At 46.3% G+C, this 20,555-nt stretch overlaps 1 protein-coding gene across 10 annotated transcripts in view; it reads right to left on the bottom strand.

Moving 5' to 3' along the window:
• sox5 (SRY-box transcription factor 5) overlaps window positions 1-20,555 on the bottom strand; it is a 218,736-nt gene that overhangs the window by 18,233 nt on the left and 179,948 nt on the right. For 8 of the 10 annotated variants that reach the window (XM_035614909.2, XM_047336418.1, XM_047336423.1 and 5 more), the window contains 4 exons: window positions 20,391-20,459; window positions 11,018-11,144; window positions 7,846-7,937; window positions 747-911 (listed from right to left, as the gene is read on the bottom strand). In XM_035614909.2, coding sequence (XP_035470802.1) covers window positions 747-911; window positions 7,846-7,937; window positions 11,018-11,144; window positions 20,391-20,459 — 453 coding nt within the window. The remainder of the gene's footprint in view (window positions 1-746; window positions 912-7,845; window positions 7,938-11,017; window positions 11,145-20,390; window positions 20,460-20,555) is intronic. The other 2 variants (XM_047336417.1, XM_047336422.1) reach the window with 1 other exon arrangement.

Raw genomic sequence — 20,555 nt, 5'->3', positions numbered from 1 at the left:
GGTAGTGGGTCTCAGCAGCCCACCAGATATTCATAGAATTCCACTTGAATGGACACACAGCCTCCCTGTCGGCCCTATTGGGCAGCCAGCCGAGAAAACGGCACAAACACCAATACATCCTCGAGTCCACCGCGACCACATACCGGCTCCAGTTTAGTGATAAAGTTGGGGCGATTGACTTGAAGAGGTGACAGAGTTTTTGTTTGGGGATCAAAGTGTGTATTAGTATGAAGGGGGCTGACCGTTGCTCAGGACAAAACAAACAACAACAAAAAAGGACGAAAGAGGATTCGGGAAGCAATGCAAAACTCAAACAAGCCTGGACACGTGTTTTCAGATCATGCACTGCAGTGAAAGACAATCAGTCTCCCAGTCTGTGTCGTAACACTAGAAGGGCCAGAGTGTGTACAGTCTGTAAATGTCCCACCCAAAAAATAGTACTTTTTATTAAGTGAAGGAATCTCAAGAGCAATCCACTTTTCTGTAAGAAATTGGTGTCTTTGTCTTGAAATAATAAAGGAGTGTGTCAGGTCACAGCACTGGAATTGAGAAAAATTCCACTAAGTTTTAACAAAATAATTACTAACTGGATGAGAAAGAGATCTGCAGCCAAATTTGGATTTCTGTTTACGTTGTTCCCCCAGATTGGAGGTAGGACTGATCACCGTTATTGACTCACAAACCACAAAATCCACTGGCAGTTCTAGTGTTGAACACAAACTGTGCACATGCAAACCCTTTTTTACCTTGGTCTTGTGTGATGGTGGGGAACTGCGGCCCTTTTCACTGTGTGTGTGTGTGTTGCTGGGTGGCGAGTGTGTGCCCAGGTTGCCTTGGGGCGGCAGGCTGCCTCCGTGCTGCTTGGCTCCTGGGGAAACCTGCATGGCCGCCAGCTGAGCGGCGTACAACTGCTGCAAGGTGAGAGAGACAGGTAGAGAGACAGATGTATACGAGAAGGGAGAGAAGCCAGAGAGACAGACAGGATTTGAGAAGAAGGGGGTGGAGGAAAAAGAAAGGGACAACATGAATAAATGAATACTCGAGAGCGCATAAACAAAAAAGAAGACGCCGGCTAAAAAGCTCTGGAAGAAGAGGCCATTAGTGGCCGGGGCCTGTGTAAGTGTGACACAGAGAGGGACATCTCCACTGTTGGCCCCCCCTCCCTCACCCCATGGGAGAAGCGCTAACAGCCTCTCTGACAGGCCCAGAGATGGCCATGTCCCCTCCAGGTGCATCGTGGGAGAAAACGGAAAACATTGCGTCTATCGAGGTCACGCCGGAGAGCCCGGCTCTCGCTCAAGGTGAAAAAAGAAAAAGAAAAAGTGATGATGGAGAGGGAAAGAGAGAGGGAGAGAGTGAGATAGAGAGAGGGGGGAAATTTAGTGAAGCTACATGCCAGATGGGACATGCCAGAAGTGTTTTGTGCCCCGCAATGTTTTTTAGTGTGCTGACAATAAGATGCAAAAACACACAAAAATAATCTAAAACAAAGATGTAGTGATTCAATAACTGCTGAGGGAAACAAAAAAAACAAAAAAACATTCCCCCCTCCCCCATTTCTTATTTATGTATTTAATTAATTTCCAATTAAAAAGAAGCATTATGGCTCGAGCTGCTATGGTGTGAACATACCCGGGAATATTTATGCAATACCATTGTATCACACAAAACAGTCTCTGGCCAGTATTTCCACAACATAATATCCACAACTTGGAAGGAGCTTCAATATTCATAAACACGTCTTTTTCGTCTCTCTCTATCTTCCTCCTCAAAATCATCCTGCAAATGCTCAATTACATTCATGTCAGCTAATACAAATCTCCAAGATGCTGTTTTTCTTTTTCCCTCAGAATTGTTATTCGCTCCTCTGAAGAGCAACAGAACGGTTGTTTTTTTGCACTGAAGTAACTGATGTGTTTTTTTTTTTGAATAGTTATAATTGTTATTATTTATTTCTGGTGGAAGATTTTTCTGGAAGAGGACCATTCCTTTTTTTTTTCCTCTTCTTTTTTGAGTTTAACTTCCGTCCTTCTGTTGGCGCTTGGCTGCCGGCCACCTGCGTCAAACAAAGGCTGGTTTATGCAAATGGCCAAGGAAGAGATGCTGTCACTGCTATTTCTCTCTCTCTCTCTCTTTCTCCCTGTCTGTTTGTACCTCTCTCTATCCCCCTTGACAGCCACATTAGCGTCTGCTCTGCTATCTTAAATAAAGGCATTTATCTCTTTTTATACACACCAGAAAAAAACATGAGACATTCAAACTGGCAGCGCACACACTCGCACAAAGTAGTAGTTTTTGGAAGCAACTCATATCTGAATGTGAAATACTCTCCGCCTGACTGTCACTCACATGTGGCGACGAATACATTCACTGTGCGACAATGCAACGGCGACGTGAAAGCAACGTGTTTCCGGAGAAAAGAGAAACCTTCATGTGCTCAAGTGAATCTTTATCGACTCCTCTTCCCCCAATTTTGATTTCTCTCAGCTTTCTTGCACCTCAACAATCTTTCAATGGTTCTTCTCAAAAGAGTTTTAAAGACAGGGAAGTGATCATTCCTTCCCCGAATGAACGAGACTGTTTAGGTTTATCAAAGCCTCGGATGAAGTTTCTCTCTGTTTCGGGAATAAACCTGTGCCCACGGTGTCGGCGTGTCTGCCACTGCTAAAGACACCCAGGGAAAGGTGATGATCGAGGTACATGCAGGAGAGTGCGTGTGCTGCCGCTGACGTGGAAACCAGCGGGAGATCGGTCAGGCTCTGGCGAGAGGAACAGCTCGCCGAGATCAGATCAGCCTCCGCTCGCCCATTTCTCTTCAATTAGCTGCACCGTGGCTTCTGGGAGAGAGAGAGAGGTGGTGGAGGGGAGGGTGTGTGTGGTGGGAGTGCAGCCGGGCATGAACACACCATCAACCCCCCCCCCCCTGCCCCCACCAGCCAAACCCCCTAGCGAGTGGACCACAGGCGGTGTGTATGTGTGTGTGCATGTGTGTGTGTGTGTCCTGCCATATTCGGACCAGTGGTTCAAAGGCCTCTTTATTTGCGGAGTGAATTGAGTTCCATTACAAGGCCAGCTCCCGTCACTCAGAGCCTGCTCAATGGGCCGGCCAGCAATGACACACACACGCACACACACACACACACACACACACACGGACAGACACACACACACACACACACACAAACACACACACACACACACACACACTACAGAGGACAGAGGCAGTGTGGAGCGCGCCCAGAGCGTCGCCACAACGACATGCATGTCAACAAACAGGAAGTGACAGCGCAAAGCCCCCTGGGGTGACTGGAGGAGCGAAGTCACACGGGCACAGGAATGGCGCCCACGCGCCCATACACACACACACACACACACACACACACACACACACACACACACACACACACACACACACACACAAGCCGAGTGAAGGGGGCTATGTAATGGTAGTTGCAGGACAGAACGAAGGAATTTGAAATGTCACTCACTAGGCAGACATACTGCTGAGCTGTGTATCTGTTTTGGTGTGTGTGTCTCCATTTGAACCGTTAAGACCAGCTCTTCATTCTTTCTGTCCAAAATCCCTTAATGTGACACCAGCGCCAACACATCTGCATGTCAGTATGACCACTGTGACACCCACCGCCACAATGTGTGTTTGTCTGTGTGTGCGTAAGCTTTTCCAGCCAGAGTTCTATTGACAAGAGGTGAAGAGGTGATGTGTGACTATTGGTGTTCTCTGAGTGAAGACATGGAGGTGATTGTTTGGTATTAGTACTATTGATGCTTGGATTTTGTGTGTGCGTGTGTGTGTGTGCACACTCATACACACACACTAAGCTGCTATCTCTGTCTTCTTAGTTGGTGGGGATCTCTGTGTGTGTGTGTGTATGTGTGTGTGTGTGTGTGTGTGTGTGTGTGTGTGTGTGTGTGTGTGTGTGTGTGTGTGTGTGTGTGTGTGCGTGCATGATAGAGAGTCTTGGTCAATAATCTGCAGCTTTAGTCAGATTACCATCTTGCCTGGTCTTTGTTGTGAGAGTTAGCGGCGCTTCAGAGCTTTTGAGCTCTATTGTTTTCACGGACAACGGGAACTATTGTACGGCCCTTGATGGATTCCATCTCGGCCTTTCTGTCTGTGCGACTTCCTGTCAGTCTCACTACATGTGTTTCAGCTGCGCTGTGTTTTAAAGTAAATAATAAATGATGAGAAGTTAGATTTCACCATATCTTTGTAGTATTACCTACAGTATAATGAATTACATGAAGCATTTGGAGAAAAAAACGTTCAGACTAATAATATGCCATTGGTGGATGGTAGTATATACTTATTATACATTGGATATCCTTTTTCTTTTCCCATTCTGTGTTCAGAAAATAGTTTCTTAACTAAAGCCACCTATCTCTGCTGCCAATTGATTTCACATTGATCCTGTGCTACTATCACAAAATGGCATTTCCTCGCAAAAAAAGACGTCTGTAAGGCCGAGCAGGGGATACCGACACTGACGCAATCCTCACTTGTGCAGAAAACGCTTTGCTGTGCTGTTTCCCTTTACCCCAGATAAGGTTTTTGCAGAGAAACAGGGCTGTTCGATTGATTTTCCCGTTTACCTCCTCTTAGCTGTTCCTGCTTCTCTTCCCCCCCCTCTCCCTCCTCTCTTGCCCCCCTGCCCGTTGTTCGTCCATCCATCTCTCCAGTGTACATTGCGATAATCGAGGACAATATGTTCCAACATCTGCCTCTCCATATGATGCCTGACCCACCGCCATTGACCCTCTTTATATCACACACACACATTTTCTTTCCCTCTCACACATACAGACTTTGCTCCTCCACTTACCTCTACCACCCCCCATCAGTCTTTCTCACTGTTTATCCTTTTAACTGATCATCATCCTTCTAAATACCTCTCCGGTACCTCTGCCTTTTCATCTCTACTGCCGATCTCGCCGTCTCCTGCCTGGATAAGTGCATTTCTCTCTTTTCATTTCTCAGCCCTCTGTCTGTCCTTCTCAGTCCATTTGTGCGATGGGGATGATATCAATGATATCTAGGGTCAATAGGGAGCCAGATTATCATGCTTTAATGCACAATGTCACACTCATCCCCCAGATTAAGACGCTAAATGCCAACCTTGCACACTCCAAAGCCTCCGTTGCCTTGAAAACCTTCTGTGGAGGATTGTGTGTTAAGCTCACTTTGACTGTGTGCGAGCCACTCGGCTGAATTTCTATGGAGGATGTTTGGAACATAGAAAAAAGCTTTAAATCATTGAGAGATTAATGCATTTTTCCAAGAACTGCACTCAACTCAAAGCCATGCTATGACAGTTGTTCTCTTGCTTCTTTCCATGTACACAGTTTTAATACGGCGTAATCTGGGGGGAAAAAAATCACAACGGATTTCTTTCTTCGTATCTTCAGTAAACTAAGGACACCAGGAGGGGCAGGGATGTACAAAATGATTAATGGCACAATATCAGGATCCTCTAATAAGTTATTTAGTACATACATTTCTAACGTGTCGTATTAATATTTACCCTTTCATCAGCTAATAGGATGGTCTGTGGATTTTTTTCATTTGGATTGAGATGTTGTAGAATTTGTTAATAAAAAATAATTTTACGATCCATTTGAAAATATATTATACTAAAACTTGATCCTGATCATATTTTATCAAAAATTAAGTTTTATGTAGCTATATGACAGTGTAGATGAGGAAAACATATGTGCCAAACATTAGGAGTGTAAAATACACTGTTAGGATTATGTTTGTGTACTATATGTGTTCTGTCTAAAAAAATATTTCATTCTCTACTTGTGAGTGTGTCTCATCTAAGTGTCTCCACTTGTGTCCTCACTGCCGAACCACTGTGTTGCTGCGGCGACCCAAGGACCCTGAATCACTTTCACGTCTCGACATTAACACCCCCTTATCAAATGAGGATGCAGAGTCGATCCCAAAGGAAATCCATCCACATTGAGACATCTGTACTTGTGTTAGCCGGGGCAAATCCGTTTCTTTTCTGACCAGGCCTTAATCCCAATGTGTGACTGTGTTTTTGTGTGTGAGCGAGCGTGCGTGCGTGCGTGGATTGATGTGTGTGTTTTTGTTTTCCGGGAGGATTGTACGAAAGAAATCTGCTAGTGAGATGTGTTTTTTGCACTTGCTGTGTCCTCTCACCCCTCCCTGCTGGCAAAAAAAAAATCTAATTGCAAGGTGGACAAAGCCATTCAACTGGAGATTTTGAGTGAGTCTGAACACAGTCGAACATATGGACAGCTAGATTAGAACAGTAATACCAGCACAGAGGACATTATTCTACGTCTAAACACACACACACACACACACACACACGCACACGAGTAATAATGAAAGCAGTGACGACAGCGGGGTCCGTTCTCCATGATGGCTATTCTATTCTATTCTCCCTGTAGTGTCTAGCATATGTGGATGACAGGTGCAAATGCACGCGCACGCACACGCACACGCACACACACACACACACACACACACACACACACTACCTAACCTTTAACCCACATGTTCTCACCATCCCCTGTGTGTGTGAACAGTAAGTGAAAAAGATGTACAGGAAGACATGTCGATGCAGCTGTTTCGCTCAGGTGTGTGTGTGTGTGTGTGTGTGTGTGTTATATCTTATTATATGCGTGACAAAGTGACGGGTTGGGGGGGGCCAAGTGCAGCCTGTACCGAGGCCGAGCCCGACAACTGGAGGTTAATATGTTTCAGGCAGGCAACTGAAAGGGACGCCCGCTCAGGCTCTTAACCCGTGGGAGAGAAGGAGGCCCCAAAGCTCCACGTGGATCTAGGCGGAAGTTCTGTATGTGAGGTCTGGTTGTGAGTGTTTGCCTGCGTGCGGGGGTCAGAGGGAGAGAGGGAGAGAGTGAGCGCACGAGCGGTGGTCAGTTATTACCAAGCGACTTATTCCAAACACGCAGGTGCGAAAAGGAGCAAAGTCAGACTCATCTGTCTATGAGAGGGATAACAGATGTTGACTCTATGTTGACTTTTATCTTTCCTATGATTTAGTCTGCGTCATATCGTCTCTGCTCTCTTCACCTTCAGATTTAAGGTGGCAGAGCAAACAGCGAACCACTTTATCAAATTTAAATAGTGCATGTAGAAATGGACTGACCCTTTAAACCGGTGGGCTCGACCGCAGCTGGTTGCTGCAAAAGTAAAACCATATCCTATTATTTTCTTTTATGTTTCCATTCACACCTTTACTTATCCTCTTAACCCTATTTTGATGCATGCAAACTGCTCTTCTTGGTGTGTTTAAATGCCCTTGAGGAGTTTGGAAAATATGTAAACATAATTCTGATCACAATTATCAGCTGGATTAAAATTCTCTGTGCTTTGAAAAGAGAGACAGAAATCTCCTCAGCGGCACCGAACAGATGAGCTCCGACAGTCAATCTGAACATTCCTGTGCTCATGCTCCGGCTCTGACAGCGCTACAGGACGGCTTCAACCCTGGTTTACTGCCCGTTGCAGGACACAGCCAGAGGCTAGGGTTACACATTTGTCAGTTCTATGTGATTTTTGAGCTCTGATCGTGAAGATCGTGTTTTTACAAGATCACTTCACTGTCCACACTTTGGCTGAAAGTGACAGCTGGGCCGATGGCTGTGTTTGTGGTCTTGTGTAGCACACTGGGCAGCAGTGTGTGTGTGTGTGTGTGTGTGTGTGTATGTGTGTGTGAACGTTTTCAAGATTTGGGGATTTATTCCCAATGGGACCACCCAAGTGAACCCAACAACACAACATTTTTTTTTAATTCAAAGACTCGTGGTTGTTGCGGTCATTTAAAGTCTCACCTGGAGCTGCAGGGGTCCCAGGCCCGGTGTGGCGGCAGCGGCAGCAGCAGCAGCCATTGTTGTAGGGATGAGCTGGAGAGGGTAGGGGTCACCTGAAGACAACCAGAGAAGATCACGCTGTAGCATTTTCACTCTTTTAATTTCTGTGCATTAATCTTTACACACCGAGTCCTCCTTTTCTCGTCTCTTCCTTTCTTATCTTATCTCATTCTTTCCTGTCAGATCCTCTTCTTTTTTCACCCCTTTTTTTGCTCATGTCTCTATCTCTCCCCCTCTCTCTGTCGGTAACCCCCCCACCCAAACCCTCACCCCTCTTGCTTTTCCGCTCCCTCTCATCCCACCTTCGTCCCTCACCCTCCCACCACCACCTGAGTCCCTCTCTGCAGCTGTTAAAGCCGTCCTTTGTGTGCACTGCCGGTAGGGCCTTAATGAAAAGCCTGATTGTGTGTCCTCCTCCTTAATACCCCCTGACAAAGAGCAGCGAGGTGAGGGGATTCTGATAAAGCCGGCCCCAGCGACGTAATTAAGAGCCGCCATTGCCTCTCCCTTTTTTCCTCTCTCTCTCTTTCAACTGTCTCTTCTTCTGCTTTTGTCGGGAGAGGGCTGCTTTCAAGCCTCCCTCTTGCCGCTCTCTCCCCCTTTCTTTCTCCTTGTGTCCCCTCTTGTTGTCATCTTTTGCTCTTCACAAGTTACTCCCCGCCTCCTTCTCCCTCCCTCCCTCCCTCCCCGTCAGGAATGATAAATCGAGAGATAGATGGACGAAAAGGGCAGAGGGGAGATGACAGAAGTGCAGGGAGAATGAGGGAGAGAAAAGGACGGGTGCGGATTATTCGTGACCAGGTGCAGGTAGGCCGTGTTGTAATTACTCAGAGAGAGAAGGGGGGGGGGGAGAAAGGTCAGGGATGATGAGACGGTGAGGGCAGAGAGGAGAAGAGGAATACTGTATTTAAACGTGGTCATATTTGATAAAAATGTCAAATCTGCCTGCTGACAGCTCTGATTTGCATGCGGACGTGCCCATCAAACGGACATAAAGAACACGGAGTTCAGCCTTTTCTTCTGGCATCATGTGGAGGAAACTTCATTCCTCATGTAGAGAACTTGGGAATGTTCACATGACTTGACCTTGCATTTCTGACATGGACTTCCAGTGCGGTGCGCAGGCTCTCGGCCCTGGCGGGACATAGAAGGTCCTGCCAGGGCAATGCCAGACACAAGCCAGACTCTCCTTCATCACATACTTTCCCATATAACTTGGTTCTTAAAAGAAAATTGAACATGAGACATTCTTCTCTCCAGCCGGAGGAAGGGAGGGCAGGATGGAATTAACGAATTATTTCAGGACTGTGTATTCTAGGAGATGGGTCTTTTCTCTGCACTCCGTGGACAAACATGAGCTTGGTGGATATTTATGCTCCTCCTGGGGGTCGCTGTAACAAAAGGGAGAAGGACGGAGGAAAGCAAACTTGTTGCTCTTGGCTTGGGGACAGGGACATTAATGGACGGGGGCGAAAATTTCTCACTGACAAAGCAATAGAGGGACATAGATGGAGGCAGGGAAGAGGGAAGCGAGACAAAAACGGCAGTGTCGATTTAGGCACAATTTTACATTTTTGAAATAACAGGGTCGTGGTGTTCATTCTGGCTCACTGTCACACTCTCACGTCTTACTAGGACAACTGAACTGAACAGAGCCATTGTTAATGTCTGATGCCAACTGGGGAATTTTTAAAAAATGCTATGAACTTCAGAATTTTCTTTTTTTTCTTACTTATGAGTCCCTAAGCTCCCAGAAAGTACAATGCCGACACTAGTAAATACATTTAAAGGGACTTCCCAACAATTTGACAAACCTCAGTATCGCAAAAAACATATTTATGGATTTTTTTTTATTATGCATTAGCATTGCTGAACAAATTTAGGTTTTAAATGTACAAAATGTTTTTTGTCTAGAGAGTCCTGGCAAAACTTGAACAGATATCTTTAGTCGCAACATGTTGTGTCAGAAGCTTGAACGGCAGAAAGTGTCACTGTTCAACAAGTGAAGTCCATACTGTGCAGATACAATCTATTCTCATCTTCAAAGCTACGGAGCGCCGTGAGAATATGTCGGAGCACAATGCTACACGTGTCCTATTTAGAGCCGCAGCACCAAAAACTCCATCAACTCACAACGACTTCGAAAGTTGCCAGAGAGTTTTCTCAGGGGCGGCTCAGCCTGGCGCAGCGCTGCCAGTCCGGTTGCAGTTGGCCGAGGCAGTGAAAAGACAAGCCCACCACTTGACAGGGTATTTACGTGGGTAGTGGGCGTGGGTGAAGATGGCACTAATTAAAATGGAATGGACTTGTTTGGGAAGCTGTGAAACTGGGGAAGGGAGTTGGGGAGGGGGGTGCAGCACCGAATGTGCACGAGCTTGCGTTTAAGTGCCCGCTCACATATCTGCAAGTTGCTTTTTGTATTTCTTTTGTGTTTGTAAAATCACAAAGCTATCTCTGGCTGCCTGGAAGTGTGTGTGTGTGTGTGTGTGTGTGTGTGTGTGTGTGTGTGTGTGTGTGTGTGTGTGTGTTAATGTGTGTGGGCTGTGTTGGAAACATGTTCTGGCGGCATCCTGTGTTAATGTGAGGAGAACCTGGGGCAGGTCACATTACCACCCTCTCTCTCCCCCCTCTGCTAACCCCCCCACTGTGCATTTATTCCCAGCATCCCCTGGCAAGCACCCACCCTTCTTTCTCTTTCTCTCTCTATCATGGTAAACAACACATTGCCACACAGCCGGAGCTTGATAGCCAAAAAAAACCAACAAAAAAAACATGTCCTGCATTTTGTTGTTTTATACATCAAAAAATAGACAAGACAAAAGGAAGGAGCCAAAAAGACTAAGCGAGAGAGGGGGAAAGAGAAGAGGGAGATGAAGAGAGAGGTTGAGAGTGTAAACAGGAAGGGTGTATTTGGACTGGTTTTTCTATTAAGAGAGAGCTGTTGTTACAGGGGCGAGCTCGTCTTTAGGGAAACAGTCCGAGTCCTTGTGAGGGAAAATGGTCACACTCTACCTTGCTTGGTGAAAAACATTTGAAACATCACACACAAGAAACTGCTTTGACTGTGTAAGTTGCACCTTCTTAAGAATGTACGTATGTGTCTGTTTTGCGATTGTGCGCGGATGTTACTCACTGCAGCCAGGCTTGTAGTTGAAGCCAGGGGGCATGAGGAAGCCTTGCTGGGCTGCGGCGGCCGCCAAAGTCCTCTGGTCCGGAGGAAAGACGGGAATCATCAGCGGCGGGAGTTGGCCCTGGACCTGCTGATGAGGGAGGGAGGGGAGGGGAGGGGATGGGGTGGGGCGCGGGGTTGGTGGGCGTGAAAACCAGCGAGGGAGGGAGGAAGGTTGGATAGAGGGAGAGAGGAAGAAGAGAGGGAAAGGGGGAGAAAACATGAGCACTGGTCCCAGAAAAGACTTGAGACATACAACACTTTAAGTTATATCTGAATGACATAATTATCATCATACTCCATCATATTCATTCAGGCACAGACACACACACACACACACTTGCACACAAGCACAAGCGCACGCATTACATCTTCTCAGTTCAAAGACAAAAAGAGGCGAATCATGTGCTGTGCTCACTGTGCTCTCACAACAGCTGGCCTTTTCCTTTTATTTGGAAGAAGATGTTCTATCCCATCTCCCCACATCACTCCCCCCCTCACCTCCCCCATCCAACAACCCAAACACACACGAAACTTGCACACACAGACGCAGACACAACCGTCTCCTCACGCGTCGGCATAGAGCCATGCGACTTCACAAGGTTTCCAGGATTTTAAAAGGAGATGCAGAAAAAAGCTCCTCTGATGGGTGGCTTTGGCAGGGACGACAGGAGAGGGAGAGAGACAGAAAGAGAGGAAAGTAGGAGACAGATGGTTGCACTAAACAGCGTTCTGCCAAAAACAACACACAAAGACTCGCGTGTGATGGACTGACTGACAGTTTGAGAGGAGAGACATGAGGAGATGAGGAGGAGAGGGAGAGAGTGGAGAAAGGTGAGAGGAGGAGGAAAAGAAGGGATCTCACCGAGCTGAAATGTAATGCTGGTATGATGAAGAGACAACAAAAATGAAGGGAGGGGAAGGTGCTCAAGCCGAATTTTGTGCGTAATTTAGCACAAAAAGACTCAGAACAAGAATATCAACGTTTCTCCATAAACTACTGTGCAACATTCTGAGATCACATAATCAATACCACCTCTCGTAAGTCTTCAGCTCAATAGGTCCGTCATGTACGTTCTTAACATTTATATATTAACTCTGGTATTTCCATTTGACACCAGCTTTGCTTTCGAATGTTTGGGCACGGCACCAATACGCCTGCGCTTACACTGCACTGAGACAAAAATAGGAAAAAGCAGAATAGGCGGGTTCTGCAAATGTAAAGCTCCGTTTTATCAATACAATTATTTAAAAACACAAACATATTTTTATGTTCTCAGTTCTGCGAGACAGATTAAAAAAACTCAAATATGTGAAAACTGACTTTAGACGATAGTATTGTGATTACTTCAGGGACTTGGTCATTTGTTGAATTAATTTTTTTTCATCCTTCTTTCAGTTTGTGCCCCGGATATTAAAAGCTTAACTCATATAATGATTCTTTCTCTGCCCTTGTGTGCCATAGTAGAAACAAATGAGTACCTAACGCCAAAAAAATTGCCAGAATTAAAGCTATGGAGCCGCTAAACCTCTGACTTTCCGTCCTGTGCATGTATCATGCTCCCAAAACCCTGGATCCTACATTTCCCACAATGCCACTTGATAGCATATTTCCTTTGAGTCTCCTTTCTTGATGAACTCCACACACCAAGTTAAAACTTAAAGCTCTCCGTTATAGATTTGAGGTCTCATGTGTGCAGAAAGGGTAAACTGCAGACTGACCAACCCTCTTCCTGAAGAGTGAACTAAACTGTATGTGTTAAAATGGTGGCGTGCCCCTTTAAATCAGATCCCTGATGGGGTTTTTAGGCCTTTGACCTGTACCACCGGTTGCACGGCACTTTGTTCCCTCTTTACAACTCATCTCCTCTCGCCCCTTCTTCCCACCTCTCTTATTTCTCCAGGAGGCCGCGGAGGTAATGGCCGGATAGGACAATGGGCAGGTAAAAGCTGTTTGATGTGGGAAAATTGATCTGGATTGATGGAAATGGCTGGAAATGGCCCACGATCACCAGGAATGCGGCGGTGCCACGACACAGTCAGGTAACATCTCAGTGATGCGAGCACTTGAAGTGGTTAGTGCTCGAGACAGGGTTAATAGAGAGAGAGAGAGAGAGAGAGAGAGAGAGAGAGAGAGAGAGAGAGAGAGAGAGAGAGAGAGAGAGAGAGAGAGAGAGCTGCTGTCGCACGGCATTGTAGCGGTCCCGGCTTTCCCTGTCTGTGTGTGTAATACTCAAGTTTCCCTGGGCGTTTGAATGCTTGTGTACTGTAAATATATGTGTGTGTGTGTGTGTGTGTGTGTGTGTGTGTGTGTGTGTGTGTGTGTGTGTGTGTGTGTGTGTGTGTGTGTGTGTGTGTGTGTGTGTGTGTGTGTCCTTCTGCTCCTGTGTGCCTGCACGCGGCAGCCAGCAGCACTGTAATCAAACTATCACAGCGCAGGGGGAATAGCGCTCTCTTCAAGCGGCTCCTGTTTCCCCCCTTACACCAAAAACAATAATTACTCCACCATTTTGGTTAACCATAAACCGCCTAGCCGCCTGTGCCTCGCGATCAGAAGGGAGAGGCGTTCCAGCGCAACGCTCGGACAGGACCCCCGCAGGGACGAATCACAGACAGAACATTTCCACTTTGCCTTTCAGGCCTAATTGGACATATGCTGGAGTGGAGCTGGCTAGCAATACTGTAATATACCGTAGGGAGGAGAGGGAGGAGGAGGAAGAGGAGGAGGAGAAGGAGGACAGGAGAGGATGAGTCTGTGGCTGCTGTAACACATACATACTGTACAAGGACACACTGGCACACATACTGTATGACGTCTAAGTGTGTGTGTGTGTGTGCGCCCATGGATTTGCTTTCTTTCTTTTGCAGATGGAAATATCAAAGAAGATCCTTTAATAGCATCCCAATCTTCTCCTCTCTATTCCTGCTTCTTTCTGTCTCATAACAAAAAGCCTGCGCACAATAGGGGGACATTTATCAGCCCACAGAACTGTTGCACAATACGCACAAGTCCCCACAACTGAATAAGAGGATCAAGGGGAAAAAAAGGAACAAAATTGCAGGAAAAAGACACAAAAGAAACTGGAATATAAAGACGGAGAGAGACAGAAATGGTTTATGGGGGAATCATTCCCTCCCATATGTTGTTGTTCTAATAGTTGAGTTAGATATGTGTGTAACAGCTGCTGAGCTGATGAGCAACACACGCGCGCACACACACGCACATATGAGGCAGAAAACATGGGTCAGGACAAGTTGAGCTTAACAAGGAGAAACAAGGGACTTTTCAAAAACTGTTCGAAATGTGTGTTTGGGTGTGTGTGTGTTTGTGTGTGTGTCGAGTGGTGAGAGGGTGGGGGGGGGGGGGGGTGGGGACAGAGGGGGGTTTGTCTAATGGCCACTGACCATGACCCCCAGTGCATTCCTTCCTATTTACATTCCTTCACCATCTACAAAATGACTTAATCTGATATTTATCCTAATACTGGATATACAATAATGCAATGCCTTAAAGTGGATTATGGGCTCTGTGTGTTTGCCTCGTGATCACTGATCATAAGAGAGAGAGCTCTCCCAAATCAGAGAGTGAGAATCAGAGACAAAGAAGTGAACTGACAGAAGAAGAAGAAAAAAAGTCAGGGTGAGAGAAACAGAGAGAGGAAAGGCAGAGCGAGGCCACATCTATCAGACAATCTTCCAGATCCCACATAAAGGAAACGGCACTTCTGAAAAGGCAGGCACCTTGGGGAATAACGCACTCCTCAGCTTCTCTTTCACATCAGGCCCAAAGCGAACATGAAAACCTACAACGCACATAGACAAAACATCACAACGCTACTACTGTGGGCTACTGACGTGGAGAATAAGGGGCCTCCACTTTTTATCTGCACATACGCCTCCTTCACGTCCAGAAAAGAAAAACCTGAAACAAACAAATCGGGGACTCATCTGAATAAAAAAGCCTCTAATCAGTGATAACGGAATGCGAAACAAAGAAAAAAAAAACTCGGAACGCAAAGGGAGTAATACACTGAAGCAAAAGTGTGAAACTTTTTCTCGATAACTTTCACGGGGGGGGGGGGGGGAGGACCGAAAGAAAGCGAGACGTCGACGGTTCACCCTGGAAAGAGAGAACTTTCTCAGGAAGAAAACAGCAGAGAGAGAGAGAGAGAGAGAGAGAGACACCAGAACAAACAAGAGAGGGACAACGAGTGAGAGAAAGAGAGACGGAGCAAGAGTTGGATAATTGGCAGCGAGTCGAGGCTGCGTTCGCCACGCGCCAGGCGGCACAGCTTGAACTTAAAGCGCCGCTGCGGCATAATGAAGATGTGGCCGCTAATTAACATATGGGGTGTGAAACAGGTTGGTTGGCATGCGGCGAGCTAAAAACTCCAAGGTAAAGTTATTATTGGGGAGTAATTAGCTCTATGAAGTTAATGCGCCGAACAATAGCTGCCAGCGCCGCACAATATGGCTCGCATCTGAGCGCGCAAAATAGCCTGCGCTAAAGTGCGAGTCCCACAGCTAAAATCTGCTGGCAACCATATGCTCCGGCAATTAATGCAAGACCCGGATGACCTATTGCTGAAGAGGGGACGTGTGAGCGATAGAACCAATAATTAATTTGGAGAGAGAGAGAGGAAGAGAGAGAGAGAGAGAGAGAGAGAGAGCGATAGCTGGCTTTTAATATAAGTCCATTACATTTCTGTGGACGGGGGCTATTAGAGGGCAGCCTGCTGTGATTGTGGGGGCATCGGCTCGTGTCACAGCGGCAACGCAGTGGCTAGGGTGCACGCACACACACACACACACACGGACGTACCTGTGTGTGTACGTACATCAGAGAGAAATCATGTGAGCGAGGGTAGGTCTCAGTGGGAACCGCTGCTTGGTTGTGGTCCAGCTTTTGTGTGTGTGTGTGTGTGCACGCGTGTGCACGCGTGTGTTTGTGCCTGCACGTTGACACATACAGTGCGCAAGTAAAACAAAAATTACACTGGTTGCAGTGTAATGGGAGTGATTAAACAATTACACAGGCAATTGGGTTAGTCGCTCCTATGCACAGAGTACAGAGGTGCTGGTGGTGGGTGTGTGTGTGTGTGTGCGTGTGTGTGCATGTATGCAGTCTACTGTATGTGTGGAAGTGAATGAAAAGCACATTTTTTTAATCTGTCATATAGTTTTTGCTTATTTTTTCTCCCTTTTTCTTTAATATATAGAATGAAGAATATTCAGCACCGACAGTTCCCTGACGGCCTCAGGTATTAGACGTTGAGAGGTGTGTGTCCTTGTGATTGAGTTACCAATGTAGATTAGCCTTAATAGGGAGCTTGTTAGCTGCTCTCGCCAGCATGTCTGGCCTCTCTTTAACCAGTCAAAGCATCAGGTGGCTTCACTCATTCTCTGATTCTCCCTCACTTTCTTCGTCTGGTCGCTGACTCCAGCCTATAGCAACACGGTGGTGCTGGATGAGATTAAAGACAGCACACAGAGGTTGACCCACAGAGTCAGACACACTTGACTGTGTGTGTGTGTCTTGGTTGAGCGAGTTTTGATTCATTAGGGCAGGACACGTTCTCGTCCCCTCATCCCTATGTTTCAATATACAGTGTGTGTGTGTGTGTGTGTGTGTGTGTGTGTGTGTGTGTGTGTGTGTTTCTATTCTATGAAAATATGTGCGTGTTCTCCAGGTAAGCTCCGAGCTGCTCAGCAGGTGAGCTCCTTTCATCCCTGTCGCGCTTCCCTGCGTGCCGGCAACAGTCGTCCCCGGCAACACCAGAGGGAGCCTCGGAGACAAGTCACTTAATTAGAACGAGAGAAGACGAGATGGAAAGCAAAGGGAAGTTCAAGGAAATGTGCTCACCCCTTCGACCTTAACAAGAAGGCCCTTAGCAGGGGGTGGGAGTGTGTTCCTTTTTGTATGTCTGCGCGTCTTTTTGTAATTCTTGCGAGAGCAACTTCTGCTATACACTCAGATTGAAGAAAATAACAAGTAAAGGTACATTTTTTGCTCCTGGCTTTAACAAGGGAGAAATTTTTAAACTCAGGATTTTGGTTTAAGACTAAAATTTGGATTAGGTTGGTTGGGTTAGGGTTAAGGATGATTTAGGGTCAGGCCTCGGATTAAGGGCTGGGATTAGAGGTTTAGTCATAACAGGTTAAAGTTAAAATCAGTTTAAAAACAGGACTAAAGGGCAGATCAGGGGTTAAAGTAGGATTTGGTGTTGTAATGTAAGTGTGTGTGTGTGTATGCTGGGGCAAAAATAAATACATCATAATTGTTGCTAATTCGTGGATAATTCCAGGTAGAATCATTTAGTGACTTGAGAACACTAATAAATGGTGCATGCCTGTGTCTGTGTGTGTTTATACCGAGTGTGTGATTAGCTAGTGTTGCTGTTAAGTCGGCCTCCCTAAATGAACTCGCTCTCTCTTCGGCTGGCGCCACATTTTGTGCTGCCGTTGGCCTAAATAATGGACGATAACATGCATATCGGTGGCTTGATTTGGGTTTCATGGGTGAGGAAAAATACAGGAAATCGGACACGAGGACAATAAATAATTTGCCCTCCTTTTCAAGGGAGATGTGTGTCACTCTTCTCTCTTTTTCATGAGCTTGATTATTCATTTCATTTCATCACCTCTTCCAAGTGGACGGTTGAAAGCATTCTTCACAGGCCTTTCGGGGGTTTCTGGGCTAACAAAGCCAAGGACGCACGCAGACACACACCAAACACACACACACACACACACACACACACACACACACACACGCACACGCTCGCGTACACGAAGGGACAGCTGAACGCAGCCTTGTTGGGGAGAAATGCAATCACAAGGGGCTTATCTTACGGACACAAAACACACACGTACACACACACACCCCAACATACTGAACCTGGTGCCCTCTCTCTGGCAGGCCATTGTATTGTGGGATTGTGCGGACAATCTCTTCATGAATGATTAAGCAGTGTATTTCTCAACCAAGTCTTTGATGATGAGTGTGCGTTTGATCATCAGGCGCGAGTACAGCGCTCTCTGTGACTGATCGCGATACGTGTGCGCGCGAGCGAGTCAAGGCCCATATTTCATATTACAGTCGGTGTTTGTACATACTTTGATGTGTGTGATATACGTGGATGTGTGTGTCTGTGTGTTCCTGTTGCTCCTGTGATGAGCCCCTGTTGATTGTGTCCCCCTCTTAACGAGGCTGCCTCCAGCTGCCCCTGCTTGTGAGAAACCATTGTTGGGGCCGTTCAATTGAGAGATGCTTGTTTGGGAAAAGGTTGCAAAGTCATGGGAAAAGAGAGCTTTGTCTCGGCGGGGTCGTGAGGGAGTGAATCATGAGCGGACGTGTTTATAGCTTAACACACACAGCTGCGGCAAACACACACACACACACACACACACACACATACACATGCACATACGCACGGGTGAGGAGATGGACGCTCGAGAATGCACAGAGGAATCCTCGGACACAAACGTGCTCTCTCTCTCTCTTTCTTTTTCCGCCAAAGAGACAAAAAAGCGCAAAACAATTCAGAATTTTTGCTCGCACAAAGCAAATAAACACAGCTGCTTTGCACAGTACCGTGGACACACATAGACACACGTCCCCACACACATGCTATCACAAGGTCTCTTATCACACAATCTGTGTATGGCTAAACTCTCCGGAGGAAAGGGAATGTGTGTGTGTGTGTGTGTGTGCGCGCTCCTTCTTGGACAGGGTGTCTCTTTATGACACAAAGCCCGGCTTTCTCAGCTCAAAATTCAGTGTCGTCTGACTTTACAAAGGCCCGGGCTATTCGTTCCAAGCCACCTGGACCAACATAGAGGCTCCACTGTAGCCCCCCCCCCCCCCCCCCCAAAAAAGGACAATACTTCCATTTTTTAAGTGTATATACCCCCATATTTTTCACTAGACATAGATAGACATAGACATTGAAAGGAACTTTTTAGTTCATTCACTTTGTATGTTTTACTTGTCTGTGTGAGACTATTCGATTGTGTATACAAGCAATATGATTAGATTTATGTAACTTCTTGCTCACAACAAGGACGCTCCAAATAAGAGTTTGTGTTTCCTGGTGTTGCCTAGTGAGGAGAATTACTCTTGTGGATGTCAGCTGATAAAAAACAAATATAATCCTGTCCTTCTCTGAGGGGGAGAATACAAGCAGATTACTTCACCCAAAGTGTGCAGGCGCAAAACAAATGATTTTTTTATCCTCAGTTATTTTTCATGACTGTACAGGATGGACAGTCAAAGATATGGGGCAACTTCAAATCCTTACCCGTTAATTAACAGTAGGATCATAATGGTGGTTTGAGATGAAGCAATCTGTGAGGGTATTTGGTTCCTTATATCCCAGACCTGACCTCATACACGGGTTAGGCCAGGTACAAATCACAGCCAGTCGAATTAGGGCCAGGCAGGGCATATTTCTGGCAGATGAATTTGGATCACAATTGCTGTCTTACCATTTAAACTGACTCAAATAAAAATGATAGCTCATGGTGAGCTTAGGGGTTTAGGGACAACCATGAACTTCAGCGTCCCTGACTTGACAACCCCCCCCCCCCCCCCCCCTCCTTTTACCCTGTCATCTCTCTACTGCCGCCACAAAATGGCCCTAAAAATAAAACTAATCCAGGATTTTCTGGAAACCTGTTTCTTCATCTCACCAAGTGTCTTCTGGCCGAGTTGCCCACTTTAAATTTGTACGATGCAGCTGCTGCCGAACCAAGCCAATCTGCCGCTCTTCTCTGTGCAAACACCTCAGCAACCACTCACTGACACAGTGGAATAAACATGAGTGGCATGTACTTCACCGACAGTTGGATGCGTAAACTTATATGATAAAAAAACTTCAAATGCACTGCACTTATCAGCATCCTTCTTTCGATTCTTTCCAAACAGACTGACCACTGATTACACAGGTTGTGAATATTTGTGTGTGTGTGTGTGTGTGTGTATGTTTGAAGTGGAGGGGGAGTGGGAGAGGGAGGGGATGTAATAAGTCAAAGCTGAATCAGGCCCCAAATGCTGATGGCTGAGCAAAGAAAACCTGTAACAATCACAGACACAAAATGTACCCACCCACCCACCCACTCTCTCTCTCTCTCTCTCTCTCTCTCTCTCACACACACACACACACACACACACACACACACACACACACACACACACACACACACACACACACACACACACACACACACACACACACACACACACACACACACACACACACACACACACACACACACACACACACACACACACACACACACACACACACACACACACACAGATAGAAACAGGCCTCACCTGGATTTGTTGCTGCAGGAGGTTGATTTTGTGTTGCTGCTGCAGAAGCTGCTGCTGTTGCCGGGCAATCTGAGGACAGAAAACACAACACGTTTAGAGTGTATACAGTATATATAGTTTGTGTGTGTGTGTGTGTGTTTGTGTGTGTGTGTCTGTGAGAAAATG

This window comes from Scophthalmus maximus, chromosome 12 (genome assembly GCF_022379125.1).
Source record: "Scophthalmus maximus strain ysfricsl-2021 chromosome 12, ASM2237912v1, whole genome shotgun sequence".
NCBI lineage: Eukaryota > Metazoa > Chordata > Actinopteri > Pleuronectiformes > Scophthalmidae > Scophthalmus > Scophthalmus maximus.
The sequence above is the reverse complement of the archived record's forward strand: the minus strand, read 5'-3'. Positions and strand labels throughout refer to the sequence as shown.